General features: G+C 35.6%; 1 protein-coding gene across 1 annotated transcript in view; it reads right to left on the bottom strand.

Moving 5' to 3' along the window:
- Positions 1 to 1,876: 1,876 nt before the first annotated feature.
- SLC49A4 (solute carrier family 49 member 4) overlaps positions 1,877 to 20,503 on the bottom strand; it is a 72,050-nt gene continuing 53,423 nt past the window's right edge. The window contains exons 8-9 of the mRNA XM_063112591.1: positions 8,696 to 8,878; positions 1,877 to 2,529 (exon numbers count right to left, since the gene is read on the bottom strand). Of these exons, the coding sequence (XP_062968661.1) occupies positions 2,414 to 2,529; positions 8,696 to 8,878 (299 nt within the window). The 3' untranslated portion in view covers positions 1,877 to 2,413. The remainder of the gene's footprint in view (positions 2,530 to 8,695; positions 8,879 to 20,503) is intronic.

Here is a 20,503-nt window from a genome sequence, read left to right on the forward strand (position 1 = left end):
GATTTCTTTTAGTTATAAAACTTCATTAGGATCCTATAATGTTTGTTTAGAAAGTACAAAGATAACAGCTGGTCTATTTTGATGTATGCAAGAAATAAAAACAAAAAGAAAATATGATTTGCAATATTCAGGTAAATAATGTGTAATCCTCCCCCACCCCCAAGCCTTTTAGTGCCTTTGGTATATGAAATTCTGATTACTTAAAACAGTTGCAGTTTGTGATTAGAACAGTTATCTGCTGGAGGGGTGAGCAGATACAGACAAGACAGAGGGACTTGTCTCATCTCATGCATGTTAAAAACAGGAGCTGGTGACTGGTGCAAAGCAAGAATTTTTATCACTACTCACTTGGGATGTCTTTGAACTAAATGACTAATTAGTCATTTAGGTAACATTTTTTGTTATTCTTTGTGTTAGTAGTGGAACTAACCATAATTAAAATGTCCTACACCAGAAGTCTTATTATAGCAGGATTTTATACAGCAACATCCTCAAACACAATAGTTCTGACTCAAACCAAATACTTCATAATTCTTCCCTCTCCTTTCTATCTTCTCTCTAAACAGAAAGAGGTGGTGGTTATTTTAGTCTGTGGGTCATGGTCTACTGATATCCTTAGTGGCTGGCTTTCAATCATCTTCAAGAATTCTTCCTTCCTTTTATTTGATTTTTATTTAAGAAGGAGTTCATTGGAAACAAGCCTAGCTTTCACAGGTTTTCTTCTTCTCTTTAGCAAGTTCCTTACCTCCTTCAGGTCTTGCTGCTAAGTGAGCAGGGTGCTTGTAAAGGAAGATGACTGAAAGGTGACTGAAGCCAGATGTTAAGTTTGAGGGTTTTCTCACTTTGCTAGTTTCACAGTTTAGGATCTTAGAAGACACCAGGCAGTATTAGAATCCTCCTCTAGGAACAAGGTGACTTAATGTATAGTCTTGAACTTACTAAGGGGGAAGGGAGAGGCATTTGGGAGTATGTATACAGGGGTGTGATGGTGTGTGCACATGATAGAAATGAGCAGAATTAGGTGCTAACCAGCCTTCCTTAACCATTTGCCATCTTGGCTAATGGAAGCTGGCTTGCACTCTGTCCAGAAAAAGACATAGTTTTATAAATAAAATATATATTTAGTTGACAATGAAGATACAATTTCAAGTGAGAAAAAAGGGAGAGGGGGCTTTAGAAAGCTGAGAATAGTAAGGTACTTTTAACTTTTCGGGAAAATAGTTTTTCCTTTGAAGGGAATTATATAAATGTGAATAGTGGTGATATTATACTCCTCCCACAGCATATTCTATGTCACAGTGAAATATGCGTCTGAGAGCTGTCCAATGAGTAACTCATTTTTTAAAAAGTTATCATCCATAGAAAGAAAACAGGTACTGGTAAAATGCTGCCCTCTCAACTATATTGATTCCATATAGAATTGAATATTTTACAACCTAAAGTGAAATACAAGGATATAATTCAGAAATCACTCAACAGATATGAAAGTTTCAATATTATAAATTGTTATTTTCAAGCAAAGGCCGTTTAATAAAATCTAAGCTCGGTAAATAGTTGGCGCTGGATTTCACATCTCATGCCACCATGTACAGGCTGAAGGCGCGGTACGTTCTGTGCGATCTGTCATTTCACTTTTAACAAAGTGCTAAAGCATAATGGAATTACACTTTTTCATACAATATTTAATGCAACTATATTAAACATTTAGTCACCTTTAATATAACTATTTAAGGGCCCAGTAGACGAAACTGTGTTTCACTGAAACAAGGGTAAGTGGAGATGGAGACACGGTGCCTGTGCTCTGAAGTCCCTGGCAGGCACTTGATCCCCATAATAAAGACGGCCAGAGGCCTCTGGCCTGATTAGAAATAAGGAGTCATGTAAGAAATGGCTTTATTAGAAAAAAATGTAGTGTACACGTGGCTAATTTCTATCATCAACATACCTCTTAGCTATTTTATAATTAAAATCTGATACATGGTTTAAACCTCTTTAAAAGTTAGTGGCATATCTTCCTATTCTGACATGTGACTTAGGGAAGGAGTTATCTTCATGTGATAGATACCCTTTCTTTCTTTTCATAATTACAGGTAATCAGTAGTTTAGCACTGGCACAAAACATAGAGGAAATTACTTAGGTAGTGCTTTATGTGTAAGACATCACACTTCCAACGCCAGAATCAGGCACAGCTATGCCACTTGTAGAGTTTTAAAATCCCCTATTACCACTCAAGTCCTGCATTATTATTACCTAGTAGTATTTAAATTCATGTGGTAATCTGTAACCTAACAAAACCTCTGAATGAAGTTTCTTTCTTCTCCTTTTTTCCTGTTAGATGTGCAATTCCAAGCAAATGTGCAGTGTGCAGTATTGATTTCCAGTCTCCTTTTAAACTCCTTCAAGTCTGTGCTATTAAACTGAGACAACCACATCAAGATAGAGTCTGTCATAGGATTCTCTGAAGCACAGAATGAGGAGGAGACTGAGCAAACACGACCCGGGAAGGCACCAGTTAAACCAAGACAACTCTGTAAGACAAAAACATGCAGTTTTAAACATTCATGTATCACCAGAAGAACACCACCTGTATGCTGGAAGGAGTCTGCTCTGCATTCAAAAGCATTTATAATAAATGCGCCCTGGAAAGCCTAGAAACTGGCTTTCCATAAACAGTGACGATCTGGAGACTAAGTGATGTGTGTAATATATAACAGAGCTTTCATGTGGAACATTTTAAATCAATATTGTTAATAACTTTTCATGAATTTAATCTGTCTTGACTTTAGTTGCAAAATAAATCTATTACCTCAAAGGAAAAAAAAAAAACAATCACTTTAAATGTTACTTTGTTAATTATGTTTTAAGTGCCCTCTATCACCGTGACACTTGTCTTTGTTCAGAAATACCTGATACATTAAAAAGACAAATAAAAATCACCTGAATTTTGAGAAAACACTTTTATATTTCTTAGAACATATTTCTCAGCAAAAATATTAAGTAGCAATCACTGTAAAACAGATTAGAAAATATACAGAAAAGTAAAGTAAAACAAAAAAAAATTAATCATAATTCTACCCCGAGAGACCACTGTGAATACTTCAGTTTATTTCTGTTTAGTCTTTTTTTGCTATCAGCACGAATGGTTATTTATGATACCAATTATTGGAACACCTATAGGAATCATCTAAATAGGCAAATCTGTTATTTGATTTAATGGTATCAAGAACATGTTTCTTCAAAAATGCTCTCATGAATTCAGTACTCTCCAACAGGACAATGTTGGGACACTGTCTACTAACACACACCACACAACTGTGGCTCCTCCAACTGCCTCCTGTAGCTGCAGAGTCGCTTGAGTTGTGCATCTGTTCAGCCTCTTTCTACCCCAGAACAGTCAATCCCAAGGCTTTGAAGCGAGCAGCTCCTGGGCATAAAAAGGCTGTTAGTGGTAGTGGTGGTGGTGGTGGGGGGGACAACTTCTCCAGTTTAATATTCATCTAGCAGTTTCGGTTAAAAAAACAAAAAAACAAAAAAACAAGCAAATGAAGGAAACAAGTTCCCTGGTACCTTTTTTTTTTGGGTCACTGCTATAGGTTTATATTTTCCCTTTGTACTTCTACAGAATGCTAATACTGCCGTAATCTTAAAAAATCATCCTGAAGATTTCCACACCGCTACTTTAGTTTAATCCATAATTCATATGGCTGAAAGAGCAATTTATGCTCAGGAAATCAGAAAACAGACTGGTAAGAAAAGATATTGCAATACCCTTTTCTGTAATATGCTCACCAAAGCAGCCTCCCCACCTCTCAATTACTACATTTTAAAACTCAGACATGTTATTCTATAGCACATAACCAAAATGTATATTTCAATGGTATTTTATGCAAAGCTGTTTTCTGTGCTTTACTTGGATTGAATATAATGTAAATACTCAGAAAAGCTGTGACTTCTGAGATCCTGTCTTTATTCTGATACTCCCTGAAATGACACGTCAGGCATTTTCTGCTTTTATATTAACCATATTAACCTCTGGATTTCTAATGATAATTTTACTAGGCAAAAAGAATCATTAAAAAAAAAAAAAGAAAGAAAGAAAAAAGCAATGAAATAGAGACCGGAGCATAAGCATACTGTTTGTATTAAAAGAGAGCTCTTTGACTTTAAGGCCAAATTTTAAGCAATAGATAAAAGAAAGTATGGCACTTGACAACATGGTCTACGACAATGACATTTTCTAAATCTTAGAGATTGTATTTTATGGGGAGCTAAAGCAACACACATATAGCAATGATCAACTTGTCCTTGTTCTACCTGAACTGAGAAATTTGTCACATATTGCCATAGGAGAACTTTTATTTCATCAGAGTTGTAAAATTATTCCTTCTAACTAGGTTCAGATGAAATCTCTAAAACTGCCTCATAATTGATCTTTAGTGTCACGGTTGTTGATTGTTTTTACTGTGTGCCTATCTCTGAAAAGTCAAATCCACCTCACTGTAAATTCATCTGGCTCAATCAACTGCAAATATTCTTCGAAATTATTTGCCTTTTCAAAAAGCAAAAGGTCAGAGACAAGGGAACCTCTCGATTTTCTCACTGAAAACCATTCACATAAACCATTCACATAAATTATTAGGTGCTCTAATAAGCAGGAAATGGCTTGCTTAAAAATTTAATTTGACTTAGCAGTAGCAAAGTCAACTGTTGTCCTTTCTGAGCTTGATGTTGTATGACATAGTTCAACTAACAGAATCCTGATCCATCGAAATTTTCATATTCTTACCCTTTTTATCTTTTAAAGTGAGCACAGTTTTCTAACATTCTGTCCCTTTGCCTTTCACTGGAGGACACATAAATCCATACTGGAAGGCAGGATTCCACATTTGCCCCTATACTTCTGCAGATTCTCTACTGCCTACTACATGGCAGTTGGAGCACTGTGTCTGCTGACACATAGCTCAGACGGGTGCTATATTTTACTCAGGGAGGTGGGCTCTGCACCAAATGGTGGTGCTCTGTTAGTACTGAACTAATTGGGATTTTGCTTATCCTCTTACCTTCTTCTTCCAGAAACACTGTTACACTTTTTACCTCACCCTTCTCTTCAGTGATGCCATGCTTTCAGTTTCTACCATCTGTAAGTACTTGTCTGTTTCCAGCTACCACTCTCCAGTCTTCTAGTTTCTTTTATGGTGATTTAACAAAATTGTCTCCACTTTCACTCAGGGTGAACAGCCAGCTGATACCACAATGTCCCAGTTGAATGCCCTGCTCCCTTCATTCCACATTAATTACCCAGTAGCTCTTACTAGTGCACTGCATTATTTTACTTTTTAGATGTAAAATTACTTGTCACTAGTCCACGTCTGTTGAACTTGCTCTTTGTTCTCCTGGGAACCATGAGGCAATGCCTCCCACCTCAGCCCCCTGAATCTTTTGAGCCACAATGCAGCCTCAAATTCATAGTCAGCCACTTCAAAATATAGAACCGAGGTAAAAATCTTTATGCTTTTAACCAAAACCTGCTGCGAAGCTTCTAAAACAAAAGCAACAGATAATACAAACTTCAGAATATAAAACATAATACATTTCAGAGCACAAAAAGGATATAGCACCATTCCCAAATTGATTTTGTATGTGAAGTTGTAAGAAAAGCATCACTGTGCTGTCTCAAATAACTCACTGAGATTCTCAAAGCAAATATTATAGGAAGCAACTCAGTTTTACAAATATGCTTATATTAGAGAGCAAGGAACAACTTTTTTTTGAACGTGACCTTGAAAAATCCAAGTCAGAAAAATTCTAAGAAACTTCTGACATGGTTCCAGGTACCCAAAGCAGAAGCAAAACAGGACATGGAGAACCTATGACCAGGGCTTGAAATAAGCCAGTGGCACTGGTACAGAAGCCTGAGTAACGTTCGCCCTCCAGGATAGCAATGACCCTAATCTGCAAGCAGATCACCAGTGGAACCCATCTTGCTAGGCACGGCATTCTAATGGGGTTGTTTTGGGGTTAGTCTGTACAGCCCTGGAAAATTATCTGATGTAGTCAACTACCAGACAGCACATTGTGGGGGCGGGAAAGCCCTAGTCAGGAAGTTGAATACTTCCTTGAGAAGTGACCTAAAAAACCACAGATCTTTATGATGATTAAAAATCATGGTTTCTAATCGTGTAATAGTTGAATTTTGACATACAACTGCTGAGTGAGTTTTTCAAGTTTTAAAATTACTGAATTATGACATTTGAACACTGGCTTTAATGGAAGGGAATTCAATTTATCATATAAAATGTTTAGAGTACTAGGGTGCAGAACTAAAAGTTATTTTTAGGAAGAAGATTTACAGAATTTTCAGATTTGCGACATGTATTATCATATCTCAGCCCATAAGGAATGTGGACCTCTGCTGGAGGACTTTTAGAGCAAGATCAATTAATTTCAACACAGACTTCAGAGTTCTAGTAATCTCAGCTTTAGAGAGAAGTGGGGTATATTTGTGTGTACTCATTATACACACACTCTCAAATAAACATATTAAAGCATTTCTTTAAAATAGAAGCCTGGATATTTAAATCCCTGACATTAATCAGCTAATTATCTAGAAGGAAACAAAACAAACATCTGGTGAGTGCCAGCTATATGCCCTGGTAGGCTCTTTCACATATATCTTCTCAGTAACTGTCTAAAATGCCATAATTTACTGAAACTTTTTTCCTCCTGAAAATCACCTCAGTGGATTAGAATTAATTATCATTTAAAGTTTCATTTTTTCACAATAGTCACAGAGTTTAGACAGAAACTTTTTAACCTCTATACAGTGATGTATAAGAACGCGTGAATGGAACCCCACCAAAAAGAGAGACGCTTTTTTCCCTCTGCTAGATAAATCTTGATTATGTAAGTGAGATGGGAATTAGCAGAAATGGTGTTAAGTGTTTCTTCTCCTGCCCATGCCAAAAAGACAAAAATATCTGCTTGTATCTAGTCACTACGAATTTGCAAAATGGGGAGTGAGCACTGACTAACATCAGTTCCAGTTAATTCATGCCAGATGCCAATCTCTGTTGAACGAATCAAAACTGTAGATGGACCCAGGAGAGTAACAGAAATACTCTACAGGCCAAGCAAAATGGTCAGGAGTGTACTGAGCTCTTCTACAGTAAGACAGTTTAGGGTGGTTATTGTTATTGGTGTCTTCTCTGCTTTAAATTGATCAATAATACATGGTTGTTATATACTAAGAGACCACAGCCAAAGATTTATTGGGGGATGGCATTATCTGGCATCTGTTATTGTGTTTAAATAATGGGAGGACAAAACTCTACTTTCTAGCTAACAGAGAAAACCACGCTCTGCTAGGCTGCACAAACCACTTAGCAAACCTGTGCCCACACCAGCTGGAAAATTGTTTCTATCATCCTAGGGGGTACCACAGCCATCTCCAACACTTTACCAGGCAAAAGAGAGGCAATAAGCTTCTCAGTTTCAATTGTGACACAACTGAAGTGGATTGAAGCTGTTCTGTAGTCACTGTTAGACGATACTGTTTAGAAAATTAATCAAAAGCAAAGACCTTACTCTAACCTGGTGACGGCACTTTTCCCCAATGGAAACACATTTCAAGGAGGACAGTAAAGAGTGGTCTTTTGACTTCATTAATATCACTCTCCTTCATATGATAAACCAAATTCATACGAGGTTTAGCAAAGTTAAAGCCTGCTTAACCTGTATTACAGATTGATAGAAACAATTTAGTTTGTTAATTATATTAAGTTTGGGCACTTTTTCACGTTAGATTGAAAGTGCTATGCCAGAAGTTGTCCAAAACCCAGGGATGATGGTTTCATTGGCTTTGAAAGTTTTGAAAATTTATTTTACGGTCAAGGAGGTTAGCACGGTTATTATTTCAATTATAAGCCTGTCAGAAAGTTTCCTATAAACAATTTGGCTTGGGCCGGCCCGTGGCTCACTCGGGAGAGTGTGGTGCTGATAACACCAAGGCCCCGGGTTCGGATCCCATATACGGATGGCCGGTTCGCTCACTGGCTGAGCGTGGTGCTGCCAACACCAAGTCAAGGGTTAAGATCCCCTTACCGGTCATCTTTTAAGAAAAAAAAAAAAAAAAAAAAAAAAAAAAAAAAAAAAACAATTTGGCTTCTTACAGTGTCACATTTTAGAGCATTTCTTACACTGGGTGACCTTCTCTCATTCATCCCTAAGGCTTTAGATGACATTTCTGAGGGGTCTTCAAAAAATTCATGGGAGGATTCATATTACCTTTTAATTCAATTTTTCCACAAACTTTTTGAAATATCCTCATATACACCTGACATAAATTTAGACCCTGTGTTAAGACAGCAGATTCTAAGTATTTTTAAAAAAGCAATAGGCTGGTGGTTCTCAGTGAGAATCTGCATATTGGAATGACCTGGTGGGAAAGGGGGAGTAGGGTGGGGCTTTTGAAAATACACACGCTGGGTCAAATTAACTAATTCAGAAACTCTGGAGGACGCACCTGGGCCAGAATGCATTTCAAGAAAAGTAATCGTGGATATTTTCTTCTATTGGCATGTGAAAGCTCACATAGCGTAATTTGTCTTAGAATTCTCCGTATAGATTCCTTATACATCAGTGCCACAAATCTCTCGTAACACATTTAGATAGTAAATAAAAAATCAAATTTCTTACCTGTATGATAAAATGTGAGAAAAAATAAAAGTACTCCCATGAACATATTACTTAAAAAAGTGACAACTCCACAGGTAATTCCTTCTGGAACAGGGTAGACGGTTTCCACAAAAAGCTCAAAAAATATTGGTACACTGCTATTCAAGAACACACCCAGGAGAATACAGGAGGTGTACAATGTCACTAAAATAAAAACAAACATTTTAGTTTCACAGTAGCAGCAGTGAGTCATATCAGACCTTCTGGGCGTTCTCTTTCATAAGTATCAGCTCTGGAATTTCATTGCTTTTCTTTTTTTTTTTTATCACTTTTTTTGTGACCAGCACTCAGCCAGTGAGTGCACTGGTCATTCCTATATAGGATCCGAACCCGCGGCGGGAGCGTCGCCGCGCTCCCAGCGCAGCACTCTACCGAGTGCGCCACGGGCTCGGCCCTTTCATTGCTTTTCAGTGGTAGCTGATAAAGTTTGACAAAGCATCACATATCTGTCAGCTTTTCGCTCAGGTTTTCTGCAGTAGGTACAAAAAGGTTTTATTCCTGGATGATTACCAGTTTGCTTGGTTTGCCTCTCTGGCTTCACCTTTCCAAAACACAGAAACAATTTACCACTGTAATATAATTAAAAGTATTCTTCCCCCACTCGGTCACACGCCTGGCAAACAGAGGGATAGATAAAATATAGCAGCTTAATTAGAAATCTAGACTCATTCTATAATTATAAAGAGAACTTAAAATCTAACAATAATGTGAAAAACATTAAATGTTAGTAAAAATTACATATTTAGAGACTGGTGAATAATAGCTCTCAAGTACAAAATAAACATTATTCAGTACATAATTCCTGGAGAAACACTTACAATAGAATTATTCTTCAATTTTGGAATGAGTTTTGTGTCAACAGTTTTTAATAAGTAACTTTTTTAGAACACAGGAAAAATTCCACCCAGAAAGGAATAATTAATATTGGTTAGGATCCCAGATTAGCCCATAAGAAAACCTAATAAAATTATTCTGTAGTAAAATCCATGGAATAAGGATGTTATTTTTATAAGAATGTTTAGAGAAATGCACCCCACTGCAAATAATTCTATCGTTGCAAGTGTCTGCCTACAAACCTTCATTAATCTTAATCTGAAAGCAAAAACAGAACCAATGAGGAAAATATGATACCCTAGTTAGAAACCTAAAACGTGTCCCTATATCCTAATATCATATCCATTGATAATAGTAAGCAGCATTTATTTTAAGTTTATGGTTACAAGGGAAATATTTTTAATAAAAACATTTGTTAAGAAAAATAATTTGTGTACAGGAACTGCAGAAAGTAAAGGAGTTAACACTAAATCTGTTATGTATTATTCATAGTTTCATAGAACATATCAAATTACCAGAATTTACCATAACCAATTGCAATCATTAACAGTCCATGACATTGGGGTAAAGAAATAATAGTATCCACTGATTTCTAATAGAATTTCTCTAACTTCCACTGCTGCTTTCCCCTCCAATTACACTAGCCTTTCAGGATTATAAAATAGTACTCTAATTATGCAAACAGTTGGCAATTACTTTGATTTTTTCTTTGAATAGAAGACAGATGTAAAAATAGAGAAAAAAGGATGACAGTGAATAAAGAACATACTGCTGGCTGATGGAGGGACCAAATTATTCACAGCATTACATGGGAAGCATCTGATAGTTACAATAAATACCATTTAAAACATGACAAAATGTTCAAGAGATTCTTAAAAACAAAACAAAAACTAACAACTCATGTTCACTATATACTTGTATCTGCTAGATGTAGATCATATAAATCAAACAACATATTCTTCTCACACATGACTCATTAGTGGTATATTAGGAAATCTAGGGATGAAATATCATTGGTGCTTTTATAGGGTATTCTATTTCCAAACCGCTTTGTAATAATTTATTTGTCAGTGGTAATTAGAGCAGAGAGGACTACTGACCCAAACTCAGCTAAGCCTAGTAGTTTAAAACAAGAAAATACTGAAATAAATGAAAGGAAAATCAAGCTCTTAAGGATCAGCAAGTGCTACTTCTGAGTAAGGACTCACAAATTACTGATGGAAATTAGCTGTTTTTAAGGAACACATTTAGGAATAATCCTTTTTACATTTTTATTTCTGATTGAAATATACCCCTACATACATTTTGTAATTAGGCAAATTAAAATGTAATAATTGAAAAATAATCATAATCTGTACATAATAGAATAATTGAATGTGGTAAAACAAAGAAAGAAAATATAATGATAAAGGCATACTGAAAGGGGTCTATTGGTATGAGAGTCTTGAAAAGGAGGTTCAATTTTATCAATTTTTATCAAGCATGGTACAAAAAAGAGACATGGGATCTGTTTTTGACCAGAGCAGAGTCTGGTAAAGTAGGTGGTCCTGTCTGAAAACCTCTCCAGACCATACAACTTCCTTGGCCCTCATTTCACATTTATTAAGAATCTTCGAGGGCTGGTGGGTTAGTTCACTTGGTTACAGCGTGGTGCTGATAATACCAAGGTCAAGGGATTGTATCCCAATACCGGCCAGCTGCCAAAAAAGAAAAAAACTTTGAGTTTTGGTTTCCTAGGCGTCTAAATTCTGGGAGGAACTTTAAAGAAGGGGCATAAATAACTGTTGTTAGAAAGATAAAATTTCTATTGTGGTTGAACATTGTTGATGAACTGTAAATAGCTCATCTTGTGGTCGGTAATTTGAAAATGTCTATCAAAATAAATAATGTACTTACTTTTTGACTCAGCAATTCCACTTCTAGGAATTTATCCTACAACTATGTGGGTATAGGTATACAAAGAATACTCACTGCAATATTGTCTGTAGCGTGAAAAGATTAAAAGCAAGCTAAAAGCCCCCCAATAGGGGGCTGGTTGGTTAAAAATTAATAAAACATTCGAACAAGGGTGTATTACGCAACAATTAAAAACAAAGTAACTCTGTATATAGTAATACCATGGTATTTAAAATAAATAAATAAGTAAGGTGCTAAAAAGTGTGTTATATTAAAAAAAAGGATTCACACACATTATCTCTTTGTAAATGTATAGAATTCTCTCTGGGAAAATACAGAAGAAACTGGCAATCAAGGTTGCCTGTACAGAGGGAAATTGGGGGCCTCAGGAGAGTAGAAACTTTTCACTGTACACTCTTTTTATGTAATTTGAATTTTTCTTTTATGTGTATATCTTACCTATTTAACAAAATAAAGAGAAATTTCATTGTAAACTGGTGCACTGACAGCTGATACAATTCCACTTCATGAGAGCTGTTAGCTCATTGCTCAGAAATGATTATCACCAAGTGAGCTCACCCAAAGAGCTGATGTCTACACCCAGGAACCACATAACCCAGCCTTGGTGTAGGATCCTTGACATAAATATTCCCACTTCATTTATTAGAATTCCTATTATATATAGGATAAATGGTCTGTTACATGTAGGATCAATTATATGTAGGATAAGTGAATAATATAAGTTCAGAAGCCAGTAATAAAAAATCAAGTATTTTTAGTCAGTCTCAATCTCAGTGTTTGCTTCTTTTGTTACTATAAAAGTGATGACCAAGAGGTTTTTCTGTTTTACATTGGATGAATATGCTGTAATCACTTGTTATTACAAGTGATTACAAAAAAAAAAAAATTAAAACTAAAAAAATGATTTACACAGGAAAACTAAAAAAATAATTTACACAGGAAAAGGTTAAACTAAAATCTTCATAATCAGAATGAGAGAAAGTTAGCTGTGTCAGGACTGACTTGACGTATTCCGCAGTGTTCTGGAACATGCACGCAAGTCTGAATTTGACTTCCGTTTGAGTTTTCTGTTTAGAGTCTGATACAGTATCTTTATATGCTAGTTTATCAGATCCAGTGGGTGAATGTCATCTATGAAAAGTCAGGCAGACAAGATAGTTTCCTGATCATCAGAAAGGGTTCAAACTACACAATCATTCAGTATTTCCATGACTTCCTATAATACTGATACTAAAATTATAATAAACTGCCTTTCAATTAAAAAGTCAAGGTAATTTAGCAGAACAAACAATTGAAGTGCTGATGCAGATTTTTTCAAAGCACCTAATAAAATTTCACAGGCCCACAATTTAAATTGCAAAAAGCAAAGTTTTATGTAGCACAAAATACAATTACAGATGTTCCTTGATTTATGGTTGATAAATCCACTGTAAATTGAAAATGTCGTTAAGTTGAAAATGCATTTAATCCACCTAACCACAGAACAACAGGGCTTAGCCTAGCCCACCTTACACATGCTCAGAACACTTAGCCTACAGTTGGGCAAGATCACCTAACAGAAAGCCTGTTTTATAATAAGGTGTTGAATAGCTCATGTTATTGATTGAATACCGTACTGAAAGTGGAAAACGGAATGGCTGTGTGGGTACTACAAGTATGGTTTCTACTGAATGCGGATCACTTTCGCACCATCGTAAAGTCAAAAAATCGTAAAGTCAAAAAATTGTTAAATTAGGGAAATGTCTGTAAAATGGATGTATTTTAAGCACACGAATTGGATTATAACCCTGAAAGAACTCCTCTCTGCCCCTGCTCCCATGACAAACCATGTTACTAAACTGTAGGGAAACAAAACTATGTCTAAATACATTTTTATTAACTAAAATTCTCAAACCTTAAGTGAGAATTCTCAAGCAGCGGTTACAGAACAAATCACAAAATTTCAGATAAGAATAAGAAACATTCCACTCAACATCTAATGAGATTCTCAGGATATCATCAATAACAATAACAACTTCGTAATCTTGAATTTAAACAATTATTTAACATTTTAAAAACTGCCTTCAAATATATTATCATATTTGATCATCCACCAACTGTCTGAGATATTTTACAGATGAAGTGACACAACTTCTGAAAGAAAAAACGACTTACTCAGGAACAATGTACATTAGCAGAGTTAATAATAATATAATTAAGCCCTATAGACTCTAGCATGTTTTCTACCAAGCCACTGTGTTGGATTAAAAAAAATACAAAACCAGAACCACGAGGTTTGATTTTTAAAAAATTCAATGGTGTTGACGCAAAAGGCATGCTTCTCAAATCTGTATTCAGCACAAAATTTGGAAGTGACTGCACATAAGACAGATGACAGAACCCAAAATAGAGAGCATCCAAAGGTTACAAACAAAAGGATGAATTTAAATCATAATAAATGTGAAATGTATCCCCAAATTATTGCTTAAGTATATAAGAAGGAAAACAGCTTACGTCTTTCTTCAAACTATTTATCTGGTTCCTATAGCACAGCTGCTATGCTACAGCAGTAAACGGGACACACTCTATCCTCAAATCACTCCAGTTCTAAAGGACTATGATAGACACCTATTGGCTCAGCAACCATTCATATGCACAGTGTTAAGAAGATAATTATACTCCACTCTTAGAAAAAAAAAAGCTACGTCTTTTTTTTTTTTTTTTTTTGTCTTTTTCGTGACCGGTACTCAGCCAGTGAGTGCACTGGCCATTCCTATATAGGATCCGAACCTGCAGGGAGAGCGTCGCTGACTCTCCCAGCGCCGCACTCTCCCGAGTCCGCCACGGGCTCGGCCCCCAAAAAAGCTACATCTAAGCAACAGCCTCCCAGTCTTAAGTGCTACTACTGCAGCAGGAAAGTGTGGTAAATCCTAGTTATATGTTTTAAGGAGGACCATGACATGCTGTGGTAGGTTTAGAAGAAAATGATTAGCTTGGTCAGGTGTGGAATCCGATGAGGAATGGCTTTAAGAACTGGGTGTGTGTGTGTTGAGATTACAGGCTAAGGCCAGACATGACAGATGTCTTCAAATGTTCTGAGGGCTATCAACGGCAGAGGGAGGGAGCTGACTTGCTCTGTGGGAGCTGTGCTGCTCCCAGTCAGTTACAGCTCACTGGGAGGGAGAATTTTCCAAGACCCAGAGCTGACCAACAAAAGAATAGGTAATATCTTCTTTTTGGGGAGATATTCAAGTTGCAGTCAGATGAACATGTATCTGGAATGTTATAGAAGAGATTCATTTATTGAATGATAAATTATATGAGATGATGACTGAAGTTCATTTAAGGAGATCAGTAACAAATTTAGGAGAGCTTAATCAGGTCATTAAAAACAAAAATCTTATAGGTCCTTCTAGGTTTTCTTTCTTTATAGACATTTTCATTTATAGAGGTTTTTTACAGTTTTATTAAGAAATAAGAGGTATTATAAAATAACAAATTTTTAGTATAAATTATCTTAAGGATTAGAATCAAGAAATTTCCCTAAAGGGTAGGTTCATAACATTAATACACGTTACTGGAGGAACTTTTATTACTGTGCACACACTTACTTTTATTTCATAATAAAGTTAGGAAAGTTAACTGGGAATTATTAGATTAGACCTTTACTAAAAAATGTATCATAATCTAAATTAAACTTAATATTGTAAGTGATAATACTCCTTTGGAAAATAAAGACACATGTATAAAGAGAAACAGTAAACATAAATATTCATAATGTTTGCTAACTATGTAGTTTTTCATTGGTTTTGACATGTTGAATATATAGAATACGTATGCATGTGTGTATACACACACACATATATACAAGATATACATTTCTATATCTCTGATCTGCGCCTCTCTTCTCAGCATCACATTTTCTTCCTAAAAAGTGATTGCTGTGGCCTTCACATAATCTATTGCTATTTAAAATATGCAGTGCACGAAACTGCAGTTCTAAAAGAGGATGGAGCATATTTTGCTGTAAGATTCATTAACGGCTAAGATTTTCTTTCTGCAGGTTATTAACTTGTGGGCGTCCTTTGTTTAGCCACTTTGTTGGCATACTGTAGTCCTATAAAGGCTGACAGTTATGTTTTAGAGTCCTTTATGGCTAGAAAACAAAGTAATTATTTTGCACAAATGAAGCACAGCTAATAATACTTTGAAACAGCAGGTCTAGAGTAGAGACTGGTTGTGAAATCAGGTATCACAGGTATAGGTTTTTAGTAAATTTCAAGCTAACAAGAATTACTAATGGCTCTGAAGAAGGCAATATACTATTATATCATGGAATACTGACTGATTATCTGTTCAAGACCCCTACCTGCAAGAAATACAGATTCTGCTTGAAGACTTATTTCTCTTCTTGAAAATCCCCATGGATAAACATTATGTAATCTTCCTCAATAAGCACTTTCAGCATTTTATGATTCCTGCATTAAGACTCTTCACAAATCTATTTTTTAAATTCTACTTTCCCTTTATTGAGCAGCCAGTCATGAACATGAGTAACGATCACTTTTTGTCTGTAGAACTGAAGAGTAAAGTCGCTCCTTAGCCTTCTTTCCTTAAAGCTTAAAATACCTAATTTATTTAATAATGTACATTTCTTTAATCATATTTGTCATTCTTGTCTGAGCTTTCTCATTTCCCCCCTATTTTTGGGCAAGTGCATGTTTTTAATTCTTTGCATGCAATTAAAATGGGACATAATTATCTTTTTAAAAAATTCTATTTTATTTTTAATTGATAAGTAATAATTGTAAGGCAAAGTATATGAAAATAAATAAAAGGATTACTCTCTAGCCTATACATGTCTCATGCCTTTCAACACAACTGAGTACATTTCCTTTATCACGTGAAGGCACCTTGTGATATCAGCTATCATTCCCAAGGGGCTTGTCTAGCTAGTCATCATTCCTTACCCCCTACCTAGTATTTGTTTGTGATACCACCATCATGGCATTCTAGTAACTTTAGATGAAATTAGATAAATAATCTACCCTAAGGCAACTTTTGTCCAACAAATTATATTGTTTCTGCAAACTCAACACCAAAGTGCTAACATTTTTCAAAATGCCATTTTCGAAGTACTCATCTGTTCAGTAAATAATGACTGTGTAAGCTGTAGCTAACAGGCCTAGACATCTAGTTCTCAGATAAGGTGAATAATGTGTTTTCATAATTTTGCTTTTGGTGTAAACTTCAAGATATTGAAATTCACGTTATCTAGTCATGAAATTATTTATTTGCCCTATCATAAATAGTTCAATTAATGAAGATATAATACAATTTTAAAAAAATTGAGTTTTCCTAAGGGAAAAAAAAAGGCGTATTGCTGATGGCCTCCAAGATGTTTTACGTAAGCAAGTGCATATATGAAAACAGTATGCCTGTGGAAAAAATGCAATGACTTGGTTGTTCTTCTGTAGAGATGGCAGCAATAGTATCAATAGGATCAGTGGACTACAAAAAGATCATAACAGAAGGTTATAATGAGACAGCAGTAGAACTTATAATAGATTGAACAAAATTAAGTAGGTTTTAATTTATTATATCAACAGTTACAATTAATGCATACATTTTAAAACATTTTTCATGCCGATTCTTCTTATATATAAAAAGCCATAATAGAAATCCTAAGTTTGCCAGGAAAGAGAAAAAAGACTAGATATTTTCCTGATTAAAATAAGAATGACTACTACAAAGAAGATGTGAATCTGCCATTATTGACTTTAAATACCAGCCTAAACGTCTAGATTCGCCTACAGTTAGATTTTGTAGTAAGTTCTCTTTCATGAAACCTCTTTTACTTTAAAGGAATTAGGTCAGATTTTTACAAAGGCAGTAAGAGTATCTGTGGCAGATTAATTCAAATTCTCTACTGCACCATTAAAACGTGCCCTTTTGCCTTCCTACAGCTAGGGCTGAATAATAAAGAATGGCTTTGGTTGCTGACTAGCACTGGCAGTAAGTCATATCTATTGAGGCTCAAACAGAGATAACATACCTTTCACTCATTCATTCTTTCCTGGTCTAGGTACTGGGGTAAAGTTGGGGACAGAATTTATAAGTCACAAGTCCATGCTCCAGATTTTCAGACTGGTAGGGAAGATAAGACATATATTCAAGTAACTACTAAGTGGCATGAGGAAAGAGGGAAAAAAAATGTATCTTTCAGGGGTACCTAAGTGACATTCAAATACTGACTTGCAACTGAAAATGACAGAAGAACATATAAATTCTGTGATTGTTTAGATGGTCACATCAAACTCACCTTTTAATTCTGGCCTTTATTTAATTTAGAATTCTGTTTTCCTTTCTGTCCAACACAATTATTTTCAACGACAGATTGGGAAAACATGATCTTGACCAGGGTCAATCACATCAATTTTGTTTTAAGATTTAAAAAGATGTATAATTTTCAAATATACTTTCTCCCCTGATTATAAAAGTAAAACATGCTCATTATACAAACCCAGATAAAAAGAGAGGTGAAAAATTAAACTCATTCCTAATGCTTCTACCCAGAGAAAAAATGGTTAATTTTATCATGTTAAGTAGAAAATACATAAAATTTAATGAATGCAATATTTTATAATGAATATTCTACACTTAATTCAAGGGAAAGAATTATGTTCGTTATGTAGTCATGTCTATGTTCTTGTAAAATCTCACAGATGCTTACTTAACAAAGTATAACAAAAAAATTAGAGTGTAATGCCATGAATAAGAAGAGTTGTAAACTAAAATTGTATACCAGAATGTTGTGTAACTGCTAAATTATGAAATAATATCAGAATAAAAAAAAAAATTCTGGCCCAGAATACTTGCCAGAATTGTTCCCCAATGTAGGAATACTAGTGTATAAACAGCACACAGTATTTTACTCTGTATCTAATTATCACTCTGTAAAACTGGGTTTGCAGGCAAAGCAATGCATACATTGAAGAGGAGGATTGCCAGCAAGATGGTACAGAGCAGAGGTTTCCAAACCTTCCTTCTTGGCACTCTTAGTGTCTCAGTAATTTTTTCATGGTGCTCCAAGGCCAAAAGAAATAGCTAACAATTCTGTTAATTACATAGTTAGGTCCAAACGATTTAATAAATATATATGTTCTGACAATTTAGTAGTCATTTGAAAAATAACAGCCATAAACTGAAAGCAATATATTTTTATTTCGTTCTTAAATAATCACTACTACTTACTAATGGGATGTGTGCATCTGATGGGCTGTGCAGGACTTCTCAAATCGTGGAATCAAACACTACCACCCTCCTTTACTATTCCACACTGACTTTTGTGTGTTATTTGCTTTTTATCATGGCAACTTTGCAAAGACATGACATCATCAAAAAATGCAGCACAATCTAATGCTGAAACTGGGAACTTCCTTAAATTGAGGTTTGAGCAGTGTCTGACAGATGTTGACACTGTGTTAGCCCTTGTCAGTTTGCTGCGGCAAGCCAAGGTGGCTGGTTTGGTGCATGGTTCGGTAATTGTGGTTATAGGACAACCTTATCCCATTGTCCTATTATCACTGTAAAAGTGTAGGAACTCCCAACTACATGGCTGTCTTTGAAAGACTTGATACCTCTCATGTGTAAACCACTGGTTCTTTTATTACAGAGTGCAGAGATCCAAATCAGGTTATGTAGTATTCCTTAATTATACGTAGACAAAAGGAACCCACCTCCTCAGAGACTCCCACAGCACCGGGCAATAGGTCCCTTTGAAGCTACTTTCAGACTTTTATTTACTCCTACTCATACGAATGCTTGTTATAACAATTAATCCTATAATCTACTTTTATAGCAAGTAACACTATGATTAAACACATAATCCAAAAGGTGGCTGAATATTACTTGCAAATGGAATTAAAAATAAGCATCTGAAACAATCTTTTGTTAGAAGAAAGGAAGAAGCAATAACAGAGTCCCCTTGGTTTCTAGAATAATTTGTTGTGGTACTTTTTATTTTATTTTATTTTATTTTATTTTATTTTTAAAAAAAGATGACCGGTAAGGGGATCTTAACCCTTGACTTGGTGTTGTCAGCACCACGTTCAGCCAGTGAGCTAACTAACCAGTCATCCCTATATAGGATCTGAACCCGCGGCCTTGGTGTTATCAGCACCACACTCTCCCGAGTGAGCCACAGGCTGGCCCTTGTTGTGGTACTTTTTAAAAAATTTATTTTTTCCCCACCCCCGTCATAGTAATTTAAAAAGGATCCCATGGTAAGCAGAATAATGTCTCCACCTCCCCTAAGGTTATTCATGTCTTAATTTCCAGGATTTGTGAATATGTAACTTTACATGGCAAAGGATTAAGGCTGAGATGGAATTAAGGTTGCTAAAATCGAGAGATTATCCCAGATTATCTGGGTGGGCCCAAGGTAATCACAAGGATCCTTAAAAGTGGAAAAGGGAGGTGGAAGACAAAGGCAGAAGAGGGGAGTTCAGAGGGACATGTAGCTGTAGAAGAAAGGCACAGATGATGCAATGTGAAAAGGACTTGACCCACTGTTGCTGGCTTTGAAGATGGAGAACAGGGTGATAAGCCAAGGAGTGTGGGCAGCCTCCAGAAGTTGGAAAAGGCAAAGAAACGGACTCTTTCCTAGAGACTGCCCACACTTTGATTTTGGCCCAGTGAGACCCGTGTTGGACTTCTAACCCTATTATAGAAATGTAAGATAATAAATTTGTGTTGTTTCAAGCCACTAAACTTGTGGAATTTATCACAGCAGTAATAGAAAACTAATACAGACCCTGAATTGACATTAATAAAACGATTAAAACAACAGCAACTATAAATGTTTCAATTCAATTAGATGAGCTAAGTAAGCTGGTTAACATATACCTTCAATAGGTATTCCCAGTAAATTTTGTTTTGTATTGATGATGCAATAAAACTGAATATAAAATAAAGCCATAGGTGCTGGCTCAAAGAATCTACTCAGGTGTACTTAAAACATTATGGCTTTTTGCCTTT

This window comes from Cynocephalus volans, chromosome 1, assembly GCF_027409185.1.
Source record: "Cynocephalus volans isolate mCynVol1 chromosome 1, mCynVol1.pri, whole genome shotgun sequence".
In the NCBI taxonomy this organism is placed as follows: Eukaryota; Metazoa; Chordata; class Mammalia; order Dermoptera; family Cynocephalidae; genus Cynocephalus; species Cynocephalus volans.